The 7,721-nt window shown below is 36.4% G+C and overlaps 2 protein-coding genes across 2 annotated transcripts in view; one reads left to right on the forward strand and one right to left on the reverse strand.

Annotated features, from left to right (window-relative positions):
- Positions 1–587, forward strand: part of LOC116863181 (olfactory receptor 4P4-like) — a 3,810-nt gene extending 3,223 nt beyond the window's left edge. Inside the window, 1 exon segment of the mRNA XM_032850676.1 lies at positions 1–587. Within this exon segment, the coding sequence (XP_032706567.1) occupies positions 1–587 (587 nt within the window).
- Positions 588–6,301: 5,714 nt separating this feature from the next.
- LOC116863180 (olfactory receptor 4P4-like) lies at positions 6,302–7,237 on the reverse strand. Its single transcript, XM_032850675.1, has one exon. The coding sequence runs from the start codon at positions 7,235–7,237 to the stop codon at positions 6,302–6,304; it is 936 nt and encodes a 311-aa protein (XP_032706566.1).
- Positions 7,238–7,721: the final 484 nt, after the last annotated feature.

Below are 7,721 nucleotides of genomic sequence, written 5' to 3' on the forward strand. Positions count from 1 at the left end.
TTGCCATCTGCAAACCTCTCCACTATGTGATTATCATGGACAGGACAAGGTGCCATCTCCTAGTCTTGGTTTCTTGGGCTGGTGGGGCTCTCCATTCTTTTCCTCAATTATTGATGGCAATCCAATTGCCCTTTTGTGGTCCTAATGAAATTAATCACTACTTTTGTGATATCTTCCCTCTGCTGAGAGTTGTGTGCACTGAAACTTACATCACTGGGATCCTTGTGGTTGCCAATTCAGGTATGGTCACCTTAGTTACCTTTGTTGTCTTATTTGTTTCTTATGTCATTATTTTATTTAGTCTAAGACATCACTCAGCTGAGGGAAGACGCAAAGCCCTCTCCACCTGTGGGTCTCATATCACTGTGGTCAGCTTATTTTTTGGGCCTTTAATCTTTGTCTACCTTCGACCTCCAACCACTTTCCCTGAGGACAAAATATTTGCTCTATTTTATACCATCTTTGCTCCTATGTTCAATCCCTTAATCTATATGCTGAGAAATGCAGAGATGAAAAGTGTCATGAGAAAAGTTTGGTGTCAAACATTTTTTTCAAATAATAAGAATAGTGAAGAAACGTATAACTAAACACATTTATATAAAAAATGAGCTTCATGTAACTAAGCAAGATAAGAAATATTTCATGATCTTTATATCCCATCACACTCATGAATGGAATGCATGAAAGAAAGTGATACTAGAAACAAACTTAACGCAAAAGCTAAATGAATCCTAATTCCCCCATACCAGAATTAACTGAAAACTTAATTTTATGGAGTATTCAGGAGGTGTGGATAGGGTCATTTGCAGGAAACAAACAAACCAACAAACCAAAAATTTCTGGTCCAAAGCAAACAAGGCAATACTATTTGATCAGTGAATTATCAAGGCAAAACAATTTTAATGACAATTCTATTAAACATCCTGGACTTACATGCCAGTCCACATAGTGATACACGTTCTGCCCTAGTGATGAAGTTTAAATCTAAAATTAAAATCATGACTTTATTTTTCTTACTTATTTTTTATCATCATGTTCTGTTAGCCAACATACAGTGCAACAATTAGTTTTTGATTAGTGTTCAACAATTCCTTACTTGCATATAACACCAATCATCATGAGTACCTTTATGATAGAACATTCACTTGTAGTTCCAGTAGTTGCATTCAGAAATAAGCTGTGCAATAAAAAATCTGTATAGAACCAGCTTAATTTTCTTTTTCTTTCTTTTCTTTCTTTCTTTCTTTACTTTTCTTTCTTTCTTTCATTCTTTCTTTCTTCCTTTCTTTCTTTTTTTCAAACCTCTCTTAAAGTGGCTCCTGGTGATTAATTCTCCTGAATTCATATTAAAAATAGAGAGACTAAGAACCAAGAATTGAGCATGCTAAAATCACAATTGCTTCTTATGGCACCTATTTAACAGAATATAAAACATTTTCCACAAATCTTAAGGGACTGAAAAATAAAATTGATAAAGTAAAAATTGATAAGTAAGTGGAAACAAAAGCCCAGCAAAAGACAGATTAAGACATGGTCTAACACCAAAAGCAAGCCATATGTCATTTTCTAAGCATATTTTGGTTGCACATGGATGTTTATAGCTGTTTTATTTATAACTGTCAAACGTTAGAAGCAACCTAGAGGTCTCCATTGGTGAACAGATAAATAAATTGTGATTTTCTGGTCAATGGAATATTATTTGGAGCTAAAACGAAACGAACTATCAAGCATGACATGATATGTAGGAAACTTAAAATGTGTATGATTAAGTGTAAGAAGCCAATCTGAAAAGGCTACCTATTATGTGATTGCAACTACATGAGTCCTGGAAAAGGCAAAACAATGGAGACCTCGACAACATCAGTGTTTGCCAAAGGTCAGTGTGGAGGGTAGAGTGAACAGACAGAGCTCAGAAGATTTTTAGAGCAGGAAGCACATCTGTATGTTAGTACAGTTGTGGATACACGTCTTTATGTATATTGAAACCCATAAAATGTACTACATCAAGTGTGAACCTAATGAAAAGAATATTTGGGGAGATAATGACATGTGAGTGTAGGTTCCTTTGATGGAAATGGATGTATTACTCTGGTGGGAGAGGCTGTGTGTGGGGACAGGTGTATTATGGGAATTTCTGTACTTTCTGATCAGTTTTGTTGTGAACCTAAAGGTGCTTTAAAAAATAAAGTTTATTGATTGAAAATATGCCCTATGTCATGGCAGATATATCAAAGCTTGTAAGTGTAAGGAAAGAGACCTCTGAAAAAGATTTTCCACAGGAAAAAAATGTAGGAAAGGCCTTTTTGCATGCTTGATAGGATTCAAAGAAAGGTTGCTTAAGAAACACAGCAAATGTCACTATAGAGAAGATGTTAGGTAGCAAGATTTTATTTAAAGGAAGATGGTAAAAGCATGGAAAGTGTTTTAGAATATGTAAGTAAAATCCAAGAGCTGCAGTCAGTCTGGGGGCACCATCCAAACAGGTATAAAGAGCAGAAAAAATAATGAGGATGGTGAAACTCACCAGAGCTGTTAGAGCAGAGAGGGAGTGGGCAGATTGTCTCAGCAGTTATACACAAAGAAGAAATCTGTTGTGAGAGTAAACCTTTTCTCCTGGGCATGTTCTACCTGTTTCATTACTTAGTGGGATCAAAGAAAGCTGTCTCTGAAAATGAATAGAAGTTCAGATATTTACACAACAAATTTGTTTTAAAGGCCTCTTTTAAATAGTGGATATCATTTGTTTTCATTATCATGCTGTCTTAAAAATATAAATTTCTATTTCAGAACACTATTAATGGTCAAAATTATTATTTGCACCCAATATTGACCTAGGTTAATGACGTTTTCTGCCACAAATCTAGACATGCATTCCAAGTTTGTGAGACTTTAGCATTCTATAGAATCAACAACTTTCACAGAAATGACTTTGGACTTCTTACTGTGGCTTTCATGTTTAATCAGTTGAGAACAAGTAATATAATGAGCTTAATCCAACCAACAATCTCTCAGCGGATTTTTGTTATCCTTTGGCTAAGTAGTTTGATCTGAAACAGATTACATATTATAAAATTTGATTTCCTGATGCTTCCTGCATGAGAAAACATCACACATATGGGCTGGCGTGTGGAAGAGAGAGACTGACTGGCTGGCTTCGATGCAGGTGGATGAGGCTGAGTCTAAACCACCTGTGACTAGTCAGTGAGCAGAGAACGAACCGGATGGGAAACACATTAGAGTCTTTGCTGTACTTGGCTTCCTTCCTCTGATTTGTCCACATGAGTTTTGCGTTTTCCCCCTTCCAACTCACATGATATTGTTCATTTTATTGATCTTTCCATTCTACACATGAAGATGGTCTTTCTTCTCGTAACAATATTGGTCATTTTAAGCAATCTATAAACTGACAAATGTTTTGTGATGATCTTTCAAGAGATAATATCAAATCTTGCAATATTTTGGTTTATTTACCATTAGCTGCTGCAAATATCGTTTGTCCAATTTCTCTTGGTTATAATAACTGTACTTAATTTTTTCTCCCTCATCATTTTTTCCTGCTATTCATATTTCTTTGTACAGTGCCTCCAGAATGATGATGCCTTCTGCATTGCATTTACCTAATGTAAATCTATCTTCCTCTTCATAACATACCATGGCACAGTCCCTTCTCTGCCTTAATTGCTGTGTTTCTTCAGGTATCTTATATTACATGCTATGAAGTATGAGCAAAATGCCTTCCATGAAAGTTGGAAGGCTTTAAGACATTATCTGTTTTCTTAGAAAATCTTTTTTCAGAAGACTCTTCATTTAGTTATAAGACGAGTTCTTTTAAATATTGTGCTGCAGTGTATTTTGTGATTAATAAAATTTATTTTTTAGAGAAGTCTTTTTTTAATACAAAATAGAGCAGAAACTACAGAGATCCCAAACACCCCCTGTCCCCTTCACTGGGACAGTCTCCCTCCAGAATGCTACATGTATTACAATTAAATGAACCCACAACAAAACATCATGATCACACAAAATTCAGTTCACATCAGGGCCCACCCTTGGTTTTGTACATTCTGTGGGTTTTGACATGTATGGTAACACTATCCAAAATTCAAAGACATACAGAACAGTTTTCCTACCGGAAAAATCCTAGCATCCCGCCTATTCATCTCTGCCCTCCCTAATGTTTGTGTTCCAGGGACTGATCTTTTTGCAGTTTCCATAGTTTTGCCTTTTCTAGAATGTCATATATAGATGACCCCCAACTTACAATGGTTTGACTTGTACTTTTCCAACCTTACCATGCTGTAAAAGTGATACACATGCCATAGAATCTGTACTTTGCATTTTGAATTTGGGTCTTCCTCCAAGCTAGTGATATGTGGTACAATCCTCTCTGGTGATCCTGGGCAGGGGCAGGGAGGTGCAACTCCCAGTCAGCCAAGTAATCACGAGGGTCAACGATCAATACACTTACAACTATCTGTACCCACATAGCCATTTTGATTTTCACATGCAGTGCAGTATTCAATAAGTTACATAAGATATTCAATGTTTATTACAAAATAGGATTTGAATTTGATGACTTTACCCACCTCCAGCTTATAAATAATATAAGTGTTCTGAGCACAGTTAAGGTAGGCTAGGTTAAGCTATGAGGTTTGGAAGGTTGGGAGGATTTCATGCATTTTGAGTTAAGGTATTTTCAACTTATGATGGGTTTATTGGGACATAACTCTCTTGTATGTCGAGGAATACCTGTAGTTGAAATCAAACAAAAGGGAGCCCCTTCACATTGGTTTTTTCCTCTCTGAAATATGCATGTACGTTTCCTGCATATATTTTCTTACCTTACTAACTCAGTTCTTCTTAGTGCTGAATAATGTTCCATTCTCCAGATGTACTAGAGTTTATTTATTTATTCACCTAGTGGGAGACATCTTGTTTACTTCCTAGGATTGCCGATTATGAATCCATCTGCCATAAATATCCATGTGCAACTGAAATGCATTAATTTTTTTCATGTACATTGTGGTTAAATCACATCTTATTTATCCTTTGCTAGTTCTTTCTCACTCCCTCTGTTTCCCTGTCATTGCAGTAAGAATAGTCTTTGGCTGTGGATCCAAGTACTAATCACTTGGTTATCAATTATAGGCAGGTAGGGGTGAGCAACACATAAATTTTAATATACAGTTCTTCCACTTTATGGGAAATGACACTAAACTCTGGCCAATAGGTGGAATGCCAAGAAGCGTGTTTCATCATTCTGAACTGTAGATTCTCACTCCGTCTTCACTATGTATTATCATTGATTTCAATGGGACTTCACAAGAGCTGACCCCCAGAAACCACTTTAAAACAGATTCCTCTTGGGGCACCAGGGTGGCTCAGTTGGCTGAGAGATTGCCTTTGGATCAGGTTGTGGTGTATCGTGGGATGAAGCCCTGTACTTGGCCTCAGGTCAGAGGGGAGTCTCCCTCTTCCTCTCCCTTGGCCCCCCAAAGTGCACCGGACCACCACTCCTGTTCATGCTAGCTCAAGCTCTTTCTCTTTCTCAAATAAATAAATAAAATCTTTAAAAAATTATCAATAAATTACAGATTCTACTCTAAATACTTATTTGTTTGAACAACTGATTTCTGTGTGAACTAGAGGGTGTATATATGAATGTTCTATTAGAAATTTAAATTGATTCACTTTTCAAATATAGCTTTTTTAGAATTCTTATTACAACTCTTGAACAATCAAAGAATGCCTGTTATTGTGTGGTCTGACCTCTAAGTCCAATGATTTTGTAAAAGTTTCATTAAACTATTTACCTTAATATTTCACCAATCATTATAACATTGGTTTACTTGCTTTGGCTCAGTTGTTTTTCATGAAGTTTCCCCATTCTATATTATCTTAATACCTCATAAAATTCACACAGTTTCAATTAATTTTGGTATGCAAGAATAAGGACTTGCTCACTATTACTTTAATCTTAAGTGCTATTTTTTCCATTCACTCCCCTCATGGCAAAGATGGTCCACAGACTCCATGACCTAGTCCCCGCCTTTTTCATTCATATCTTTTCTTCCTCAGAGTTGTTTAGCCAATAAACTTTTTTTTAAGATTTTATGTATTTGACAGACAGAGATCACAAATAGGCAGAGAGGCAGGCAGAGAGAGAGGAGGAAGCAGGGTCCCCGCTGAGCAGAAAGCCTGATGCGGGACTCGGTCCCAGGCCTCTGGGACCATGACCTGAGCCGAAGGCAGAGGTTTTAACCCACTGAGCCACCCAGGTGCCCCTAATAAACTTTCCAAATTAACTCTGTGATTCCTTTGAAAATAATGATGGGCACCAAACCTTTCTCGTGGCTTTTTTCATCTCTGAATTTCTCAGAGTGTAGATTAAGGGATTGAACATAGGAGCAATGATGGTGTAAAATAGAGCAAATATTTTGTCCTCAGGAAAAGTAGTAGGTGGCCTAAGGTAGATAAAGATTACAGGCCCAAAAAATAAGATGACCACAGTGACATGAGACCAACAGGTAGAGAGGGCTTTGCGTCTTCCCTCAGCTGAGAGATTTCTTAAAGTGAACACTATTATCCCATAAGAAACAAATAAGACAATAAAGGTTACCAAGGCAACCATACCTGAAAAGGCAATCACAAGGACACCAGTGATGTAGGTATCAGTACAGGCCACCTTTAGCAAAGGAAAAATATCACAGAAGTAGTGATCAATTTCATTAGGACCACAGAAGGGCAAACCAATTGCAGTAGAAAATAGAGGAAAAGCATGGATGGCCCCACCAGCCCAAGCAGCTAAGACTAGGAGGTGGCATCTTTTCCTGTTCATGATAATCACATAGTGGAGAGGCTTGCAGATGGCAGCATAGCGATCAAAGGCCATGGCCGTAAGAATAAAGATTTCAGTACCGCCAAAGAAATGCATTGTTAAGACCTGTAACATGCAATTACCATAGGAGATGTTTTTTTTTTCCGCTAACAGGTCAGTAATTAACTTGGGTGTAACTGTTGAGGTGTAGCAAATGTCTATGAAGGATAAGTGGCTGAGGAAGTAGTACATGGGTTGGTGAAAAAGAGGACTCCATTGAATGGAGACAAGGATCAGAAGATTTCCTGCCAATAGGGCAGCATAACAGAGTAAGAAGAGCACAAAGCAAAATATTTGTATGCTCTGGTCATATGAAAGTCCTAGAAGTATGAATTCGGAGATGTTCCTTTGGCTTTTCATATATTTGGATTTGCTGTAAACTTCCATAAGGACTTATGTTTCTGAAAGAAAGAAAACATAATTAAAGGTGAAAATTAACTGTATGAACACAATAATATAAAATTTTAAAATGTATGTTGACACAAATAGAGCTAAGACATTCTTGATGTATTGAATTAAATGGCTTTTCTCTTTTTCTTTTATAACTCTACTATGAAATAATTTATAATTACATATTTTACTCAAAATTACTAGTAATTACTTAAAATATTTAAATATTATCCTGAAAATACATTTTATTACTGCTAATAATATGTTTCAATAAAGGACTTCTGATTATATTATTTAGTCTAAAACAAGGCAAGAATTTTTCCATATTTCCCAGTTGTCATAAGTTTTACATGAAATCAACTTTCCTTCCTTTAACATTATCTTAGAAAATTCCCTTAATTTTGGGAATGAATCTGAAGAAGGGGTTGAAACAGTAGCAACACAGAAAGGGGTA

Source organism: Lontra canadensis, unplaced genomic scaffold, assembly GCF_010015895.1.
Source record: "Lontra canadensis isolate GAN:19392208 unplaced genomic scaffold, GSC_riverotter_1.0 scaffold661, whole genome shotgun sequence".
NCBI lineage: Eukaryota > Metazoa > Chordata > Mammalia > Carnivora > Mustelidae > Lontra > Lontra canadensis.